The 20,730-nt window shown below is 35.3% G+C and overlaps 2 protein-coding genes across 3 annotated transcripts; one reads left to right on the top strand and one right to left on the bottom strand.

Moving 5' to 3' along the window:
* Positions 1-335: 335 nt before the first annotated feature.
* LOC110767924 (uncharacterized) lies at positions 336-8,280 on the bottom strand. 2 transcript variants are annotated; one of them, XM_021971587.2, is made up of 18 exons: positions 8,136-8,280; positions 7,963-8,053; positions 7,806-7,859; positions 7,650-7,702; positions 7,498-7,531; positions 7,281-7,371; positions 6,774-6,865; positions 6,316-6,390; positions 5,409-5,500; positions 4,786-4,915; positions 3,912-4,001; positions 3,644-3,709; positions 3,282-3,373; positions 2,583-2,648; positions 2,413-2,479; positions 1,911-1,999; positions 1,435-1,561; positions 336-838 (listed from the first exon to the last, which is right to left on the bottom strand). In XM_021971587.2, exons 1-18 carry the CDS (start codon positions 8,195-8,197, stop codon positions 794-796), a joined length of 1,416 nt encoding a protein of 471 aa, XP_021827279.1. In that variant the 5' UTR covers positions 8,198-8,280; the 3' UTR covers positions 336-793. The 2 variants fall into 2 exon arrangements, with proteins under 2 accessions (XP_021827279.1, XP_088111891.1); XM_088255765.1 differs by lacking the exons at positions 336-838; positions 1,435-1,561; positions 1,911-1,999 and having other exon boundaries at positions 2,415-2,486.
* A 2,013-nt stretch (positions 8,281-10,293) lies between these two features.
* LOC110767929 (uncharacterized) lies at positions 10,294-12,645 on the top strand. The gene is made up of 2 exons (XM_088254090.1): positions 10,294-11,677; positions 11,867-12,645. The coding sequence occupies exons 1-2, from the start codon at positions 10,294-10,296 to the stop codon at positions 12,643-12,645; spliced, it is 2,163 nt and encodes a 720-aa protein (XP_088110216.1).
* The last annotated feature ends 8,085 nt before the right edge of the window (positions 12,646-20,730 follow it).

Here is a 20,730-nt window from a genome sequence, read left to right as displayed (position 1 = left end):
TCTTTTTCTTGCTGCAATTTCAATTTAGATCATACAGGTTCAATTAAGATCATTCAATTTCAATTTAGTCGTAAATAAATAAGGTGTGATGGCTGGGAGAAGCACTAGGCCAGTTCAGAGTACAATGCCAATCATTACCGGGAAAGTTATATTGCTTGCTTCAAAATTTTTGAATACTTTCTCATTATCATAAAGAGTGTTTACTGTTTAAAATTTCATAATATAATACCACCAAGGGCTGTTGCTCATTCTCTCTCTCCTACGCACACATACAAATCGGTGATCCATATCTCTACTTCAAATGTACCAGAAAATGTGAGATTGTTTTCATATCATAAATGAATGCTTTTTATGTCATTATGTGAAAAAAGATAATGTCACTATTGTCTGTAAGGTTCCTTTGATCTCAGGATACCGTAAAAGAACTGAAGTACACAACCCTAAACCATACACAACATCCAGTTACTACTGTCTATAACAATCCTGCAATCTCAAAATACCCTAAATTACTGGAGTACAACACAGAACTATAAACCCTATATACAATGTCCGGTTAGACCACCGAAAGCACCTCTAGTCTTCCTCTGGATACAAGTAACCCATGAGCTGACAAATTATCACTAAATACATTACTTCAAAGCTCATGAGTGGAAGAGAAAGTTGCTTTGCTCACATTTACATATATATTCTGAACTGTGAAAACTGTAGGAGCCCCAAGGTTAAGCGCATAGCAGTTGTTTCTTGACCACTCAACATTTCTGCTCACACTGGTCCCGGGCTTCAGTTGGTCACCTTAACTTGACTTGTGACTTTGAGAAATCATGAGCAAAGATGAATGCTGAAAGCAATAATCCATAAGTATTAGGCCTTTTTATTCTATGAGGGTGTGTGAATATGAAACTCATTGAACCACTACAAAGTAATGAATGAAGGGTCGGTAGTTTAGACAGCTTCCAACATCTAAGTGAACCATTTTCCTTCACAACCAGCTACCTAAACACAAAAGACCCTTATCTTGCATAAACACAGCTTCACTTAATTTCATTTTTATATCCCAACAGTTTCACCATAACAACGGCACTTTTATTTGTACATTCCTGGTAAGTGTCAAGCTCCACTATTCAGTCAAAATAGTGAATGCTTCTTAATCTTTAAGACCAACCCAAATGGAGAGTCAACAAGGCCACTGGAATTTGCCACACCACAAACCTTTTCAAAGTACTACTCTATTCACATTTAAACCTTTTTCAACCAGGCACTGGTTGGGATTTTGCTTGCACTTATGTATCTCATGAAACCAAATGCACAGATCTAGTAAGTCCAATATGCACATGCATTTGTATAATTGAAGTAGAAGCCATGTCATAGGATTTTAATAGAACCTTAAGGGTTTGAAAAACATGGATATAAAAGTAGGTTTTCGAGAATACAAACCCTTGTTCCAGCTATGATGGTACTGTTGAGGGGATGAACTGCACATGCAGTAACTCCTTCAGACAATTGAACAAACCTGTTTTGCTTATCTTGTTTCTTTACCCCAGAAAGACTCTGTACATCCTCTCTACAACATTAAGCAACAAAAGGAACATGTCTGTAAACATAAATGCATAGGAAAGTAAACAACTGCATGTTCACACACAGATGTGCAAAGACAACAGGGCCAAACTGAAACCAAAGAATTATAGTTGAAGGGGAAAAGGCCATCAAAGTAAATACCACCGCATCCAGAGGGAAATAGTAAATTATAAGTTGGGCATCAACATAATAAATAATCTACTAAAGGGGGGAGGGGGTCCAGACTTGCAGGAGAGCTTTTAAAATACTAAGAAAGTTATGATCTGCTGATTCAGATTATGTATTAGACTGCATGGCTAATCAACATACTGCAAAAGTTCTAAGGAGTTTCTTACTTGTAGTCCACATGGCTAGGAGAGCTTGAATCTGGATAGAAATCCAAAATATGAATTCCATTGTCGGTTGATGATCCAACCACGTAGATCTGCATTAGAGAACATTGGAGTACAATCTCATACAAGTGGCTAGACATTGCAGAATTAAATTGAAGGCCAAGAAAATGAAAATATCATAGGATTGTTACAGGTACCATACCAACAAGTTTAATCAACCAAATGAGAAATGACTCAAAGCATGCAAGCAGCAATAATGCAAACTTTTCAATCAATATGTGAAAATGAAATGTGACTTCGCAATACTACCCCATGCATTGACCACTGAGCAGGACCCAGCGATAGAAAAACTTCTCATTAAACAAATACATTTTCATCCAACTGACACTAGAATATGAATTTGTCCACATAAGTGAGGTCAATGACTGTAAACTAATGCAAAATGACTAAACAGGAAACCTGATGCAATGCAGTTTGAAATATAAAACAAAACATTGTCCCTTACCGAATTTATTGGCAGCCATGAAGGTTTTCTCAAATATAACAGATCAGCTGACACGCCAGGATCATTTCTACTCCCTCAAAATGAACAGGATAGAAATAGATAAATTAAACACAAGGTGCTAATGCTTCCAATGTTAACGCAACAAATTGAATGCACAAAACATTACTTACAACCAAGCAGGTGGAGGACAATGAATATGCGTAACTTCAAAATTGTAAACATCCAAAACACCTGACCTACATTAAACAAGGTATTAATTCATCATCAGTGTTGTCGCAATAAAAGTCAATGATAAAGCATTCAGTTTATTAGATTAGCATATTCAATAGGCAATTAGGCATGATCTTCACAATTATTAGTGAGACTTCCTTTGATTCCAATAAAAAGATACAATAAACATAATGATGCCTTGGTGATTTGGCAGCATGCTATAAAGTGACTCCTAATTCTGTCTGTTCCAGTTTCATCAAAATCCATTTTCATATTCCAGATCAGTTACTGCTGTTCACAAGTTACTTTACCCTCAAAAGAATTGGTATAATTCAAGCATGTATTCCTATTGTTTTGTAGGGTACATCTCCTTTCGATTGTAGACCAATATCTCTTCTAAATAATATACTTTCTTGAAAAAAAAGTTAGCAAGTGTCAGACAAATGCAGCTGTATATATTCAGAACAGTACCCCCAACCCATCAGCTTGACCCATATGGTTATTAACCTACCCCGTATTGAGTTTTTTATTGTTAAAGTAACATAGAAACTTAAGAAATGACCACAAAAAAAACGAGGAATAAGATTAACGAACCATTGTTTACCAAAAAAATAAAACAAAGGAATCATGACCTACTGCACAGTGATAACAATACGTACCAACCATCATCAAGATGGAATGCCAATTGGTGCGGGCAAGATGGATCAATATTAATGGAGTGTATTTCCTTAGAAACAATGTCTGATTGTGCCTGAAAAATAATGAGAATATTTAGTAGTGTAAATTGAAATATGCAAACCATGATATTTATGTAACATAGATATGGTACAATAGACCGTACTGTCTACATTACTAATATTAATGTGTTAATGGCTTTTGTCTCCAGTGAAGCAATATGAGAATACGCACAAATATAGTGTTTACAACTTACAACAAGGTAACATGCATAAAGACAATACTTCGTATGAATTAACACATTTTTTTCCAAAATCGTTGTGTAAATAGTAAACATATTTGATACCTTCAGAGGCCCAATTTTCTCTAACATTGACGATAACTTCAATGAAGTTAGAGGCAGATGACGTATCTATATAAACAAAAACAAAATAATTATTACTATCATTTTTCAAGAACATAAATATACCAATCAAGTTCAATATTTTGTCAAGATTGCCTGGGCATATTAGCCGTGACTGCTAGGAAAACTGTTTAGGGTGCTGATGTTTAGTTCTTGTTATTTCTATGAAGTTAGAAAATAAATATATGTAAACAAAATAAGAACCCCTTACTTCTTTATTACTCTGAAGAGCAGAAGACGTTCTTCCACCACGAAGATCCCATACATAAACAAATCCATGCTTTCCAGCTCCAAAAATGATCTGAAAAAAAAGTTGTTCAAATTCCTTTAGAAGATAAAAAAATTTACTCATGGCAGGAATACACCTAGTAGATTATGGGAACAAAAGCATGAAAATACACCAAAATGTTTTTAGAAACTAGGACATGAGAGACACCATACAAAGTTTATGTTAGTTACTAATGAGTAAATTAAACAAGATGTGCAGAACAAGTAACTAGATATTACAGAGCACATCTTTCCAAATTCAAGAGCTTTAAATGAGACTTCCCAATATATTTTCTTATGTACAACTAGTTAGCTTTGGTCTTTCCATGAATCTGTTTCATGTTATATTTGCAGAAAAACTATGAGAAAACGGCCTCATATAAGGCACTAAAGAGTACATCAACACTAGTTCTGATCATTTAGAACCTTCCAATTTCCACTATTATGCAACTACTCTGATGATCTACCATTCTGGATCAGCACAATATAAAGAAATTACCATACCCTCCAAATTGATGACTGACTTCTTGGGTTTAAGCAAACATCTTGCCACTTTAACACCATGTTTTTCCTAAAAGATTTTTAACCCATATATAACTTAATAACTAGGATATAAATTTGAACGATCAATCCTCATTCATAACCATGATCAGTTCTACTTATTGACCCATACTTACGTTGCTATTAAATACTAGGTTCTTGACACAAAGAAACAAAGCGTGGATACATGTCTTTCCTAATGACTTGCGCATATCTCAACTTCTGATAAATACGTAAAGATAGAAGATTGAACAAAAAGAATGTGAATTATTGCAGACCTGATCCTCTGCATTTAATTGTATACTATTAAGGGTGCCACGGGAATCCGTTGTAAGTTCAAGACATGGAAATGTACTCATTCTTCTGTCCCATACATTGATTACACCATATGTATCAGAAGCCAGTATCCTAAAATGACCATAAAATAAAAAGGAAGCCTGCCTTAGAAAGAATATATAACTGATAGAAGCAAGAAATATATTCCATAAGTCACAAAATGGTCAAACAAAAGGGGGGGGTTACTTTATACCAGCTCTGAATAGTGAAAGCATACAAATTTTGCACTATGTAGATTAAGGCAACACAACTCACTACTACCCCTAGTGAACTAAAACAACACCTTTTGCAAAGTAGTACATATTATTAAAATGGAAAAGACAGGCATTCCTATAGTGCATGAGAAGTGGAGGAAGGTATGATACTTCGAAATTTGTACATGCACAAATGAACTTATTCGGTATGGTTTTCTGAAGCAGTCTGTTCAAATATCATTCAATCTCGATTTTAGATTAAAGAATAAATCACATAAATCTAAAAATGAGTTATTCATCATCATCTCTACCTGTGATTTTAGAAATAAATACATATAAATGAATAAAGGGTATATCTTTATTTCACCAACCTGGAATCGTCAAGTGAAGTAGAAGCAATATCAGTAAGACCTTTATGAATATTAGACCCAAGAACAGAAACACTAGGTCTTGTTCTTAACACCTGGACCGAAAGGTGAGGAATAATTATCATAATAACAAAGAGAAAGCCATACCAATATATAACCAGCATATTATACATAGAATGTCGTACTAATACATACCCAACACACTAGACAGATTTGACAGAAAAAGCTAAGATAAAAATGTGATTAAGTTGTCTGTTTGATACAATCCTTAACCTGTTCGGATGTGGGCCAACAATTGTTTTTTACTATTAACACTCCCCCTGACATGTGGGTTCCCTCCACCATGAGAGCCCAGCGTGCAGAATTTAACTTAATTGAGGGGTTTTGCCATTGTGAAGGGATTCGAACTCAGGATCTCTCGCTGTGACTGACACCATGATGAAGTTGTCGGTTAACTACGATTCTCAAAAAATTGAGCTGTTAGGATGTGGGCCAGGAATTGCTCTATGTTCAAACAAGATGACAGGTGTCAACAGAAATGTATGCTTTAGAAGAGCTCATCAGATATGAAGGTTATAACCTGACTAGAACTGGAAATCTGGAAATTGGGTCCCCTAACTACATTGTTCTCATTTAAATCATGCATGTGTTAAGTACGTTTTAAGCATGTGTTTGTGCGCTTCTAACACTCTAAAGTATCTATTAACCAAAAAAATCAGGGTTAGGTGATTTTCACACTAAAGTAACATGAATACCCAGAAACAAAACAAAACACATATATATAATAACACGATGGAAAGTTGACATGATGTATATAATGAGTTCCCATTGGAGCAAATTAGCACATAAATTTCCAAAGAGAGTGCAGCACTAAAAGCATGCGTATGATGAAAGAGAAAGAGAAACTTACATTGGATGGTTTAGAAGAGATATAACCAATATCAAATATAAGTACTTCATTCCTTTTCATAGATGTGCAAACAACCTATATGAACAAATTTGGCAAATCTTAATGTAAGAACAAATCAATCCAGGAGAGATAATTAAGCCAATTTAAAACAAATCAACCTTGATTAAGGGTTTCTAAACTAACAGAACAACATACTACAAAATATAAAATACATTTGTTTTCAATTACGCAGAATACGAGCATGTACACAGTGATACTACCAACCCCATTGATCATTCATATAAAAAAGAAGTAATAGCCTGAAATTATGCATGCTTAGGCATATCGGAAGGAAAAAAGAATAATCAGCCAGGTTCTATATCTATATAGTTCTCTGGAGTCACAACTGAGAAAAATGAAGCAGCCATATTGCCTTTACAATATCTATAACAATCGTATAAATTGTATTGAACTCAGACCTCATCTTGGTTAGCAAGATTCCACCGGACAAAGTCTAGTTGTTGAGGTAAAGAAAGGTGCACCACATGTTTTGCTTCATCTTCTTGCAAGCCTGGCAGGAAAGAGGTGTAAAAAAAGCCAAATAAAAATTGTTTTGATGAGCAAAAGAGCCAACCCTTACTTTACAAGCATGCTTATATAAATTCCATAAGCACTACAACTTTACAAATTAAAATGGTCTTGTTTTTCTTCCTTCATTAAACATTCAATATAAGCTCAAGGTTTGGCCTGTGTAAATAGAAGAGGTGAACAGCAGTAACATCAGTAGCCAAAGTTATGCCCAGGAAAACCTCAAACATGCATGAATGTAAAGGTTTGCACATTAAAATTGTATCCATTAGTTTAGTGCACTGTTATACAAGTTTAGCAGACGATATATGCATCACTCTTGTAATAAACTTGGAAATTATGAACTGATAAAATATATGCCAAAACAAGGAATAACAAGCCGTAATGAAGGAACTTACATAGCAAAGGTTCATTACTCTGGCAATAAAGAGTTTCAAAATCATGCACTGTTAAACACCCGGATTTTGTCACAGATACCAGGTATATTCCCTAATATATAGGGGAAAAGAGGAAATGTAAATACAAGAAAAGGAAGTGAAAAGTAAAAGCAACACGCACACATGCACACAACATACAAAATAAAACCAAACTAGCAAAAGCACTGAATGTATTTACCTTTCTGTCAAAATCAAGTGCAGAGATCCCTTGCCTGAAAAAAAATCTGATTGAGCAATCTTTTCTACTACATATGAAACACAAACAATAACACAGACACACACACACACACACACACACGTATATATATATGTATGAGGATAATTACTGACTTTCCAATTGACGGTTGGTCATACAAAAATGCGCCATTGTCGATCCAATTCAACTACAAAATTAAAATCCCACAAACAAAAAATCAAAATTTATGGGAAAAAAATATAAAGAAGAAGTAAATGATGATAACAAACTGGGTGTTTAATATTGCATACATGGGTTTGACACGGTCCACCATTGATGTGGTACAAATGCGGAAATGCCCTCAGCTATATCAAACAGAAAATACATAAATCAATCAAGCAAGGTACTTGTAACCTTTAGCTAACTAATTGGTAAACTCAGTAATGGAAAAATGAATTAATGGGGCACCTCAGAATAGGATTCCATGAGCAACCCAGAGACGGAATGGCGGTAATTGGGCTCGAACCTTCCGTTCAATTCGATCAGGCTTCGACTCCATCTGTGCCCAAAACAACAAAGCCCTCAATTTCAAATTGACAATAAAACATAGAAATTGAGAAGGGTTATCGATTCGCATTTACCTTGGAGGGGGTTTGCTGGGGTTTTGAGACGAGGGCTTCTGAGGAACTAGGTACTTGTCCATCAGAGTGTTCAGAGTGAGAATTAAGGTTTGAGTTTTGGGGCTTAAAGGTCGTTTTTTTTTCGGTGTGGGTTTGCTTTTCCCGCCATTTCGTCTTATGTGTCACAGTGTATGCTAATTGCGCGCGCTCTCTAATAGGTCGGGTTTCGGGATCGGATCAACCAAATTCATACCCGGGTGGGCATTTTTTTAATATCAAAGACAATTGGTATCAAGTTTATTGTTATTACGAATTCCTGATGATTAATGATTCCCAAAAAAATAAAAACACAATTCATGATGATTAAGAGTAAAAGTTATTTTTCTTTTAGTTTTGTTGGCCTTTTGTTTTCTTGATATCATGCGAACTCAGGGTTGATATATTGAGATCCTCTTCTTTTTTTTTCTTTTATTCTAATGAATGAGGGAGATTCGAACTTGAGACATCTTTCGACTTTATAACCATCAGAATCAGACTAAAAGCTATTTGGTCATTTGCTTGGCCTTAAAAGTTTACCTATTTTATGCAATTATCAATTTAAAAATAAAAACTGTTAATAGGAAAATGCTTCTAAAACATTGGTAAAGTACTTTGTGGGAGCAATTTTCCCCACAAGAATATTCGCCCAAGATTCCTTCGTCTTCTCCGCTTCTCTTTCTCCCTGCAAAACGAATCGGAGTAAGAAGACCACACCCGGGGGGTGTTGGCCAAAGGTCCTCCGATGCCTAAGTTAGGTTGGGTGTTTCAAGGAAAATCGGGTGACCGGAGCCGTGTGTGGTGGTCGGAGCCTTGTGTGAGAGAGAGAAAGAATATGAAGGAGAAGGGTATATGAGAAATAATTTATGCAGAGTTTCAGTAGGGATTCAGACGTACCTCCATCCTTATGTGTAGCCAATATTTATAGAGGGTCTCAGAGGCTTTAATTGGGCGAGGTTGGTGGGGTTGGTGTACTTAGGGGTTAGGGATTTAATCAAATCCCTAATTAAGATAAAAATCAAAGAAATCTAATTTAAATCAAATAACCTCCTAATTAATTCAGATAATTCCCAATTTAGGCTAGGTAACTCCCAATTAGGTCAAATAATTCCCAAATTGGTTGGCCTAATTATTTGACCTAAAGTGAGATATTTTGCTTCCACATACTTGGCATAATCCAAAAGGCCAAATCTGCATGCCTAACCCCAGAGGCGAATCGACGTTGGGACAAGAGGGGTTCGACGACCCCTTGGATGGCTGGAAAATTGGCTTGGGAGTCCATGAAAGCCCCCTTGGCTGCACACCAAGTGCTCGACGAAAGTCCCAAGCGAGCTCTTCCTCTGCTGCTGCGCATTGCGAGTGCTGCGCTGCGCTTTAATTTTTTTTCAAAACCAGCCTTGCCAAACGACGTCGTTTGGTCCAAGGCTAGTCAAATTTTTTTTAATTGACCTGGCCTCAAAACGACGTCGTTTTGGGCCAGGTTTAAATTTAAAAAAAAAAAAAACGAACAGCACCCTTACCTACCCGATCTGCACAGCACCTCTCCAAACCCTTCATCCAATTTCTCATCTCCAAGTCCAACCCTCTCAAACCCTAACCTCCCAACCTCCTCCTCCTCCATCAAGTCTTCGCCGGTGCCACCTTGTGCCGCCGTCCGCCGCCATTTTTCTCAACTACAAGCAAGTAAGCAAGGCAAAAGAAATATTAATAAAATTATAGTGATAATATATATTGTTGAATTGATATTGGTATTTTTTTGTTGTTGTAATGAAATTTATGGATATGAATCTGTGGTTTGATGGATAATGTAGATTGATAGTTTATGCTTGATTGATAATATGAATTCATTGAGTATATTGAATATTAATTGATAGTTGATATGATAAATTGGTACATATTGAATATTGATTGATATGGGTTTAGGGGGTAATATTGATGGGTAATAGATTGATTGAGTTTATGCTTTATTGAGTATATTGAATTTTGATTGATATTTAATATAATAATTTGGTATATTGAATAGTGATTGATATGGGTTTAGAGGGTATATTGAATATTGAGAGTGGGTTATTGACATTTTCATATTTATATGATAATTTGGATAAAAATTAATGATTGATTGAATTAATTGATTTGTAGATTTATGGAACGATTCTTTAAAAGAAAATTATCTACGGATAGTTCTTCTCCGTCTAATCCGGGTAGTTCAAATGCAAGACCAATTGAAGTAGATGAGATATTAGCTAATCTTCAGGCAGACCCTGGACTAAGAACTAGAATGGCGGATTATAGTCCTAATATTCGGGATGAGATCCGAAGGGCATATCTACAAAAGGGACCTTGTCAACCTAGAAGTTATAAATTCCCACAAACTAATCAATCAGGAATTAATAGACGCTTCATTGCTCAGTGGTTTGATGTGCATGATTGGTTGGAATATAGTATTGCTAAAGATGCTGCGTTTTGTCTTCATTGTTATCTCTTCAAATCTAATTTTGATCAAGTGGGTGGTGATGCATTTACTGGGGTTGGCTTTAATAATTGGAAGAAGGCGAAAGAAAGATTTAACCTTCATGTTGGACCGGTTGGTAGTGTTCACAACCAAGCTAGAGAAGTTGCTTACAATTTGATGCATCAAATTACACACATTGAAAGGGTTGTGATCAAGCAAACAAATGAAGCTCGCATGGCTTATCGCACTTGCTTGAATGCATCACTTAAGTGCACTAGGTATTTGTTGCGACAAGGTCTTTCTTTTCGTGGTCATGATGAAAGTGCTCAATCAAGTAATAGGGGGAATTATTTAGAGCTCTTGCAATTTCTTGCGGATCATGATGAAAAAGTGAAGGATGTTGTGTTGGAAAATGCCCCGGGAAATTTAAAGTTAATAGCTCCTTCAATTCAAAAAGATCTTGTCAATTCTTGTGCTAAAGAAACCATTGGCCTTATCTTGAGTGATGTAAAAGATAGATATTTTTCAATAATGGTGGATGAAGCACATGATGTTTCAATAAAGGAGCAAATGGCGATGGTGCTGCGTTATGTGAATGACAAAGGACAAATAATTGAAAGGTTTGTGGGGGTTCAACATGTAACTGACACTACCTCAAGTGCACTAAAGGAAGCCATTGATGAATTCTTTTCTTCCGCGAATTTGAGCTTTTCCAAGCTACGAGGACAAGGTTATGATGGAGCTAGTAATATGAGAGGTGAGTTCAATGGCCTTAAGACAAGGATTTTGAGAGAACAACCTTGTGCATTTTATGTTCATTGCTTTGCTCATCAACTTCAACTAGCTCTTGTTGCGGTAGCAAAGAAAAACATTGATGTCAACTCTTTTTTCACAACGGCTAATACATTGGTTAATGTTGTTGGAGCATCTTGTAAGCGTCGCGATGCACTTAGAGCACAATACCAAGAAGAGCTAGTGAAAGCTTTTGAAAGTGATTGTCTTATAACGGGGCGAGGCTTAAATCAAGAAACTAGTCTCAAACGTGCCAGCGATACAAGATGGAACTCACATTATGGTACGTTGATTAGTATCATTTCTATGTTCCCATCTGTGGTGAATGTGCTTCAAATGATTGTTGATGATAATCCTAATGATAGTTCGGGTGAAGCCTATAAGTTATGGAGAGAAATACAATCTTTTGAGTTTGTGTTTCACTTATTTTTAATGAAAGCTATATTGGGAATAACAAATACTTTGTCTCTAGCATTGCAAAAGAAAGATCAAGATATTGTGAGTGCTATGAGTTTAGTGAAAATATGCAAGGAAAACCTGCAGTTTATGAGGGATAATGAGTTTGAAGAATTGGTTGAGCAAGCATCTTCGTTTTGTGACAAATACGATATTACAGTTCCTACCATGGATGAGGAATATGTAATTCCAGGGAGATCAAGGCGTAATGCTCCAATGAAGACAAATTATCATCGTTATTGTGTGGAGATCTTTATTCATGTAATTGATGGGCAACTTGCAGAATTAAATGATCGCTTCAACGAGGTAAGTACTGAGTTACTTACTTGTTTGGCATGCTTGAGTCCGAAAAATAACTTTGTAGCTTTTGACAAACGAAAGCTAGTTCGTCTTGCTCAATTTTATCCTCATGATTTTTCGGATCGAGACTTATTGATGCTTGAAGATCAACTTGGTGTTTATGTTCATTATATGCGTTCGATTATGGATTTTTCTCAATTGGAAGGGATTAGTAGTCTTGCGGAAAAAATGGTGGAGAAAGGAATGCATGAAATATTTCCTTATGTGTATTTGCTTCTTACATTGGCTTTGGTTTTACCGGTTGCAACTGCTTCAGTGGAGAGGGCATTTTCCGCCATGAATATTATTAAAAATCCACTTCGCAACAGAATGGGAGATCAATGGTTGAATGATAGCTTGATTGTTTACATTGAGAGAGATGTTTTTGCTTGTATTGATAACGAAACTATAATGCAACGTTTTCAAAATATGAAAACTCATCGTGGACAATTGTAACTTGTATTATTGGTTTTGTTATGAATTATGAATGGAAGTACTATCTTTCTATCTTTTTAGCATTATTTTCGTTGTAGAAAAATTTTGGAACTTTTACACTAAGCCCCCTTGGCCGTATAATCCTGGATCCGCCACTGCCTAACCCCTTACTGCCTTACACCAACAGTACATATTCTAAAAACAGTTGAGCTAAAACCAATAAACCTTTGTATGAAATGACTGTTTAATGAAGGAAATTGAAACTGTGTGTGTATATTTTGGTCTCATTACACATCATTGTTGAATTTGCTAACTACCATATAGATAAGCACGAGTCATGAGTGGATGGCCCTGGACCTCGCGGACTATTTATTCGGGTGGCAACAAAACCTTGGTGTGAATCAGAAATTAGATGAGTTGGTGGCAAGCCTGCATTGCTCCCAGTTGATTGTGCATCAATTCAGTTGAGCTTTCCCTGTAAGGATGCTTAGAGAGGAGGCCACCAATGCTTCAGAGTGTATTAGGGTGTACTAGTGGTATTTTTGGTAGTTAAATAGGGTATACTTAGTTAATTTTACATTTTGATTTAAATATTAGGGTTTACTTAGATCATAAGGTGTACTTAGTTAATTTTAGGGTTCGTTTAACAACACTCAATCAATTAAGTGGTGATCAAGCACTCAAAACATTAAGAATGGTAAAAGATACTCAACATGGAAAATAATATCAAATTAACATAAACTCAGAGATAAGGTATTCATGGCTAGGCTACATCGTGGCCCTAGCAAAAGGAAATTAGAACATGATAAACTATCGAGAATCACAGAGAGGTTGATGGTAGACATCAGGGTGAACTCGAAAACTCCCAAAAAGCTCCAAGGTGGCCGGCGGTAGCAAGACTTCTCTTCGCAAGAATTGGGTATTTTCGGGTAGTGAAAAGTATGGATCCCCTCTATGAGGCCAGCCCTATGCTATTTATAATACACAAATCCTTAACCTAGTTACAATCAAATACTACCAAAAATAGGTTTCCTAATATCTCTTTGATTTCTTCCCCAAATTCCACAAGGATTTGACCAAATTTCCTCCTTTAAGCTTTGACCGGTTGATTGGCTTCTAAGAAACATCTTCTTTGTCTCCAATTAATCCTTGCCACACATCTTAATAGGTGTTGAGTCCAATTTGACAACTTTTCGTCCAATTCATCTAATTAGGGATCAACTACACATTCTCACAAACATATATGTAAAAAAAAAAAATAATCCAAGAGAATCAACAAATAAATACTACCCAACAATTTAATCCAAGGGAATCAACAAATAAATAAGTAAAAGAGGCATAAAATATATGTAAAATATGGACTTATCACATACCTTCAAATATCTGCGCCTCAATTTCGGAAGAGACAGGAGGCGGTGCATGTGGGTTCAACAGCTTATGTAGACATGATGATCAAGGACCAAGTTGTCACTGCCCCAATGGTTACAGCTTTATTGATCCAAATGATGTTCTGAAAGGATGCAAACAGGATTTTGTTTCACAAAGTTGTGATAAAACGTCTCAAGAAACGGATCATTTTCATTTCGAAGCTATGCAAAACACGGATTGGCCTAATTCTGACTATGACCATTTTCAGGAGGTATCTGAGGATTGGTGCAGGCAGGAATGCCTTGGTGATTGCTTTTGCGCTGCTGCCATTTTCAAAACCAATGAGTGTTGGAAGAAGAGAGTTCCGCCTTTGAACGGGTTGATTGACCTCAGTCTTGGTACAAAAGCTTTGATCAAAATGAGGAAAGACAATTCTACTTCAAAAAGAAAGATACCTCAACTTTGATCCTCATTGGAGTGCTCCTCAGTAGCATGATGTTTATGAACTTTTGGAATTAGCAATACCAATTATCTAGAGAATTTGGAATGTTTCAGTACATGTATTTCGTATGCATCAAAGTGAACCGAACTTGACAAGCCTTGTCTTAAGATGTTTAAGATAATGTTATGTATTGAGTTTACTATTTCTGATTGGTTTGTGACAGTACTATTTACTGGAGGAGTTCATATCCTCCATATAAACACCCTTTGCTAAGAAATTTTTTGTATGGCTAAGTTCCACCATGAAGAATGTCAAAGAGTTGCTTGAAGGAACTGCTCCTTGCTCATTATAACTTCAATCTATATGCATGATTTCCGAATTACACCAGCTCCATAATTGTCATGTAAATCTCTATCTGATATGTGCCTTCAATGGTTAATTTTATGTTGCAGAAGTACTGTCTTTTAAACTGAACCACCATGGAAAAACTTGCCTGGACTGAAGAAACAAAGAGAAGACTATGGGTTCAGAGCAAGGGCCTCTCATGCAAACCACTTGGAAATTCACAAATGAGCACAGAATTGTGTTTTTTTAGTTGTGTTAATATGCTAGCCTTCTGATAACATAGAACAAGTATACTGCAGTCACTAGATTTTTGTTTCCCAACAGAATCTAAGCTCAACTAACGTAGGTAAACTAAAAACTGCAAATCCAACTACTGCTAAATCAAATTTTATTGAAAAGAATGTACTAGACTTCAATTATTAAATGTCTGCAATGAGGGGCATCATTCTGCATGAGTTAAGAGCGATGCCGCTTTAGCACGCTTTCTCTTTGAAGAGTCAAGACCAAACTAGTACCTAAGAGGCAAACTGCCTTTTGAATAGTTTGCAAACGACTACTAGAACCAGAGGAGCTAAAGGCTTTGTGGCCCCTGAATAGTTCAAAAACTGTCCCACAGTGAATTTGGATGCTTACAGCTATGGAATTCTGTTACTAATTGACATTGTAATATATTTATGTAAATGACATCAAAACTTTTTCAATATCCAAGCATAATAATTCACACTTTCACACCTTTACAATCACCAGCATGATGATGCCCAAGAAAACAAGTTGCTTGAAATAATATAATAATAATAATAATAATAATAATAATAATAATAACCCAAACAAAAAGCTATCTTCTTTTCTTTCTAGCATCAAGGAACAAACACAAATTACAACTTGGAAGACTTCCATTTTTGAGACTTAATATTAAGTTCCAACTTCATGGTGGATGTCCATAAGAATTCTCTAAGCCAGAGGCGGTTTCTTCTGTTTCGGTATGGGTATATATTTAGTAATAAAAAACAATTACTTGCATAGGATTTGCTTCTTGGAGTTGAGCATTTTTCTCACTGTATATACCTGTCACTATTTAGTGGCCTCTTAAACTAAAGACAAGATTTTTTGTTGGACATCTTAAAAATATTTTAAAATACAACTTAGAAAATGATTATAGCCCTCAGACAAGAAAATAGTGGCAAATTACATTGTATGGAGATAAGGATTATGCTTTTAAACCACTGAAAAAGACTTGTGAAATGATCCAAAAATGTCAAATGACCACGTCTACACCAACTGTTTGTTTTCTAAGACAGTTCAACTAAAACACCATCTACTTCCATATTTAATTCCTTGACCTCCATGTTTATAGAGTGTTTGCAATCAGGCAAAACGTCACTTTTGGTCCCTGTGGTTTACCACTTTTACCATTAAGGTCCCTGTGGTTTCAATTTGATCATTTTTGCACCTGTGGTTTTTAATTTAAGCAATTCAAGTCCAATCTCCAATTTCTGTCAAATTAGGTTAATTGCTGTTACTTGTTGAAGGGCATTTAAGTCCAAAAACAAGAAAGAGAGAGGAAGAAAAAAAAAAGAGGAAAAAGATAGGGGAAGAGAAGCCGTCAGCCACACAACCAGCCCACACGTCAACCACCACACTCTCCGCCCTCTCCTCAACCTGATATTTCATTAATATCAGAAATAATTAAAGAAATAAAGATGATGAGTTGTAGCAACATGATGAGAAGGCATTTGGAGTTGCAGGGTCCAAGGCCTAAACCTCTTGTGGTGAGCAAGAATTCAAAGCAGGAGATGAAGAAGAAGAAGAAGCAGCAGCCGATTTCGTCAAATCCAGTTATAGTTTATCTGATTTCACCAAAGGTTTCATGTGCAGCCTCAAGAGTTTATGGATCTCGTGCAACGGCTTACCGGAAATAATAATAATAATCAAGGTAAATTAGTTGGCCATGGATGCTAGGTTAAGAAATTTGCTTTGCTTCTGAGTTCTTGGTCTTGCTCTTTCTTCTTAGTGTGCTTATTGTTTGATCATCCATGAAGATGGTCACTTCAGTGAGAGCCAACAGAAGCTCAACACAGATTACTTCTTGCATATAGATATTTTACACTACAGCTTTTGACTTTGATGGATATATATATACCATCATTTTTATATTATTTATATGTTTTCGTATTGTGAATTTGCAGTATTAATTGATCAGGTTGATTCTTGTGTGAATGTCATTCGAGCTCGGTGGATTTTGAAAACCGTTTCTTCCTACCAACCCAGCCCAGAATATTTGGAATGCCATACACTTGAAAAAAGACCATATTCTATTATAGAAAACTGATAAATTTCTTATATATGGTGGTTGTGTGGCTGACGGCTTCTCTTCCCCTATCTTTTTCCTTTTTTTTTTTTTTTTTTTTTAAATCTTTCTCTCTTTCTTGTTTTTGGACTTAAATGCCCTTCAACAAGTAACAACAGTTAACCTAATTTGACAAAAATTGGAGATTGGACTTGAATTGCTTAAATTGAAAACCACAGGGGTAAAAATGATCAAATTGAAATCACAGGGACCTTAGTGGTAAAAGTGGTAAACCACAAGGACCAAAAGTGACGTTTTGCCTAAATTAATATATGAATGATAAGCATGCACTAATGACTTTTTGTTTGCGAATCCGTATACAAATCTATTTGCAATCTTTGCTTTGAAAAATCAAGCAACTCAAGACTGGTTCAAATGGAGATGCAGTCACATCTTTTAGAGATAAACTCTATATCATTTTATTTATATAAACAAACCTAAAAAATGACAACTAGCCTTATTTAATTTTGATTGTTAAATTACTTTGATATCCTATTGAGTGTTTTGGGTATATTTATGAGGTTTTGAGGCTGTGCTTCTTTTAAAAAATTGATGACAATTTTGTAATTTATAAGAAGTTAAAAGCCTCTTTGTTGTGTTGTAAATGGGCTTTGCATGTGTTTCTAAAGTCCATTTCATATAGGGTTTTTTTTTTTATAATTTGAGCTCCTATAATTAATATAATAGTGAATCTCCCAATCTTTTATGGCTCTCAACTAATAGACTTTCACATACTCCGCCCCTTTTCCCCTTGTTAATAACAAAGTTTTTCTCCCTCTTTGAACCCATTTTGCTCAGGTGGCTGTTCAACGAAGTAATATCTCAACTAATTTAGTAAAAGAAGATTATCTTTAACAATTTTCTTAGATGACAAAATTTTTAGCTTTAAATGATCTCTTTTTTTTACTTAAAAGTGTATAAAATATATTGCAAAGGTTTCTTTCATTGCCAAATTTAAGAAAGAGAATGGTGGTTTCTTACACGCATTGCCAAAGTGTCTTGGATGTTCGAATATAAGACTACTGGTATGTCAAGGGCCTTTTTCATTGGGCTACATCCCATTGACTTTTGCAAAGGTTTCTAATTACTGCGAGGATGTGAAGAAATGTCTTAGAAAGTTAAAAAGACCTTACATAGGCTTATGGAAGGAGTTGGGCTACTACTCCCCATTTTTGCATGGACTCATAAAGAGTTGGGTTACTCCACTCATTACTAATTGGTTTTGGGGTGGACGAAGCCAAACGTGCACCAAGTTATAGCTACTCCCTTACATTATTGAATTGTTTATTATATATAGGGCTTCTAAGATGTCCATTTTTATCAAGATGTAATGAATGCAGTCCACATGCTTTCCCTTTTCAATTATAGTCCATTCTCACCAAGTAATCAATTAGTATGTCTATAATTTTTAAAGAATTTACAGTATATGCCATTATCATAAAAAGGAATTATATGAAAACACTTTTCTTAAAATTTGGTGTTTCTATGTATGTGTGTGTGCGTGTTTCCTTATATATGACGTTTCCTCTTTTATATATATATATATATATACCTGCCTTACAAGTAATTTTTTTTTTCTTGAGTTTTCTTAAGTAATTTTTTCTAGAGTTTCATATATATACATACATACCTGTCTTCCAGGTAATAGGTTTTTTTTTTTTGTGGTTTTCCAAAGCAATTTTGTATGGAGTTTCATCTCAATATGAGTTTAAAGATCCATAACCAAGGTACTATATGAGTTCAATTACCTGGGCTAGAGGGTATAACTACCTATACTAGAGGTAACTTATGGATTCAATTACCTTGACTAGAGGTAATTTATGGATTTAATTACATGCACAAGAGGTGTATGCATAGGTACCTTACCTATTGTTAATGTATGAAGTTTCCATTAACTCTTATTACAAATTTTAAGGTCGGTATACCTTGGGAAATTTTCAAAATTCAATTCAATTCAAATCAAATATGATAATTAATGTCCTACAAATCAATAACTTGCCAGTTTTACAAATCCATAATTTACCTTATTTGTATTTTAGGGGCATAATTGGAACAAAAAAATAATTATCAAATAAATTAAATAAAAGTAAACATCAATAAATTGAAAAAGGCATGTAATCTTAGGTGGTACAAAAGTCAAAGGACTTGGATCAATAACAACTTCTGTGTGGATCACTCCCAATATCTCTCATCATAATTTTCTATTATATATATTACTACAGTACCACACTTCAATTACCCCATTTGTATATGCATGTTATATATATTGCGTCATATGATTTCCCCGATCTTTCCACTCACAATATCACCGTTGAAATGACATAATTTGGGAGCCTCAAGAAAACAGAGGGCGTTGAAGATGAGATCCCCAATTTTTATTTTCTTTCTTACAATTATATATATTTGTCTGTTACTTACTATATGCAGGAAGATGTGGGGATTATGAAGAATATAGGGTTAGATGCTTACAGGCTCTCTATCTCATGGCCCGGACTATTACCAAGTAAGCTAATCATCCTAAATCAGTCCTTTTGTATAACATAACACCTTCATACAAGCTACAGCCAGTGCATAATATGTAAATATACAGAATTTCTTAACTTGTTAGCTAGATACGCATTTCGATATAGCAGTGATTCAATTCAATATATTAGCTAGATAACAACAAGACTTGTGTGAAAATTTTCACATCGATGAAACTGCTGCTTGAACAAGTCTACAATAGCTAGCGTATAAATTTAGCTCAAAGTTATGGCTTCCATAATAAACAGTAATAAATAAATAAATATATATATATGCATGGTAAGCATGGAGTTTTGACTTTTTGTTTGCAACTCCAGAGACAATTCTGATAGCCATTTGCTTTTCTTTGAAAAATGAAGGAGCTCACGACTGCTTCAAATGAAGATGAGATTAAATACTTTATGGCGTCAAACTAAATGGACCTTCACATATTCTGCACCCCTTTTCCCGTTGTTGATAACAAAGTTTTATCCCTCCCCATTGACCCCATTCTGGTTTGATGGCTGTGTTTCAACAAAATAATATCGCATACGATCTTACTAAAAGAAAATTATCTTTAGCAATTTGCTTAGATGACAAACGTTTTAGCTTCTTTTTTTAAGAAAGAGAATTCATTCATAAAACCAAAGGCATACAAAGAGCAACACGATACAGTGGTCTCATTAAAACCTTCCTATGACAACCTCATGGGACAAACCCTAAAGAAGGAAAGAGTACCACACACGTCATAAACTAACAAGAGAGTCCGATTCAAGAGAAATTATAGAATAATACGGTATCACCACATCCGCTAGTAATACTTCCACTCAAATATTGCCATGTATTTTTTTAAAATATAAAATATAAATGTTTTTTCAGATGGACATTGGGTCTCAATTTTACCCTTTAGAACAAAATTTTAAGAAGAGAAAAAAGAGAAGACGACGACTGCCGCCAAGGTTTGCAGTAAGTCTACCCTTTTCTGCCGCCCCCTCCCATCTCTTCCTTCATCTAAGTTTCTCTCCCTCTTTCTCTCTCTCTCTCTCTGAATCAATTTATTTAATAGTTTTCTTTTATCATCACATTCCATGGGGCCCAACCT

The sequence above is a fragment of the Prunus avium genome, chromosome 6 (assembly GCF_965620075.1).
Source record: "Prunus avium chromosome 6, drPruAviu1.hap1.1, whole genome shotgun sequence".
NCBI lineage: Eukaryota > Viridiplantae > Streptophyta > Magnoliopsida > Rosales > Rosaceae > Prunus > Prunus avium.
Note: the sequence above shows the minus strand (reverse complement) of the source record. Positions and strands in the feature narration are given on the sequence as shown.

What these genes read in the sequence shown, in the direction of transcription:
- LOC110767924 (XM_021971587.2), bottom strand. Translation starts at nt 8,197, where the DNA reads ATGGACAAGTACCTAGTTCCTCAGAAGCCCTCGTCTCAAAACCCCAGC. An exon ending in ATCTTGCTAACCAAGATGAG is followed by an intron (nt 6,391 to 6,773) that starts GTCTGAGTTCAA and finishes TTGTTCATATAG; the next exon opens with GTTGTTTGCACATCTATGAA. An exon ending in AGAAAATTGGGCCTCTGAAG is followed by an intron (nt 3,374 to 3,643) that starts GTATCAAATATG and finishes ATTATTTTTCAG; the next exon opens with GCACAATCAGACATTGTTTC.
- LOC110767929 (XM_088254090.1), top strand. Translation starts at nt 10,294, where the DNA reads ATGGAACGATTCTTTAAAAGAAAATTATCTACGGATAGTTCTTCTCCG. An exon ending in AAGATGGAACTCACATTATG is followed by an intron (nt 11,678 to 11,866) that starts GTACGTTGATTA and finishes CTTTGTCTCTAG; the next exon opens with CATTGCAAAAGAAAGATCAA.